The sequence below is a fragment of the Auxenochlorella protothecoides genome, assembly GCF_000733215.1.
Source record: "Auxenochlorella protothecoides strain 0710 unplaced genomic scaffold scaffold34, whole genome shotgun sequence".
NCBI lineage: Eukaryota > Viridiplantae > Chlorophyta > Trebouxiophyceae > Chlorellales > Chlorellaceae > Auxenochlorella > Auxenochlorella protothecoides.
The window spans coordinates 108,563-109,370 of NW_011934483.1; the positions used below are offsets into that span (position 1 = coordinate 108,563).

An 808-nucleotide genomic window follows, 5' to 3' on the forward strand; every position below is an offset into this window, starting at 1 on the left:
GGGGGGGGGGGGGGGGGGGGTGTCTGCATTCCCCCCGTCTGGGGCCCCTGGTGATTGTCCGGGGCGAGCAGAGAGCAAGACAACGAGCACTCATCCCAGTGAAGTTTGTGGATGCCCCCCCCCACACTACCCTGGCCCCCTCACTGCGCCCCTTCCTGGCGCCATGGCAGACGATGACGGTGCTGTACAAGCATGGCGAGGCCGAGGTGAGCAAGCTCCTCTTCTGGTGCTACATTGCGGCGGTGCTCACGTTGCCGGCGTGGACCTGGGTCTTCCTCCAAATAATCCAGCGAATAGACTTCCCCCCGCGGCCGGGAACATGAGCTGGGCCTCAGGGTTTTAGGAATCCCACAAATAGCAGCCTGCAGTGCATACTTGCCAGCCAGGGAGGCCCACGAGAAGGCTGGAGTGATGCGCTGCCCATTGTTGAATACGCATGTCATTTTGCTGCTGCTGTCTACTCATGGTCCCATCCGGCACCGCTCCGCACGCCAAACTGTACAACTTCACTTCGCCGGCCCGTTTTTGCACACCCACCCCCCCTCCTCGGTCTCTCACACCCTCTGGATGCAATGATCCTTACACCTTGTACAATGCACGCTCGTCTCAAAAAGGGGGTCGAGGCACGGCGCCCTTGCCCCGGGGTAGGGTTGGGGCAGGACGGGTATTTGCATGGGGGGGAGGGGATGGAATCACACTGAGTGCAGGTGTGTCTGTCATGTCCAAGGAGGTGTAGGGCGTCAGGGTTGCAGAGCGTGCAACTTATTGGTGATGGGTGGGTTGGTGGTGGCAAGGGGGGGTTGTGGGG

General features: G+C 61.4%; 1 protein-coding gene across 1 annotated transcript in view; it reads left to right on the forward strand.

The window, feature by feature from the left end:
- F751_3269 (putative transporter) overlaps window positions 1-323 on the forward strand; it is a gene marked incomplete at both ends in the record, with an annotated part of 3,453 nt that extends 3,130 nt beyond the window's left edge. The window contains one exon of the mRNA XM_011403939.1: window positions 171-323. Coding sequence (XP_011402241.1) covers window positions 171-323 — 153 coding nt within the window. The remainder of the gene's footprint in view (window positions 1-170) is intronic.
- Between the last annotated feature and the right edge of the window lie 485 nt (window positions 324-808).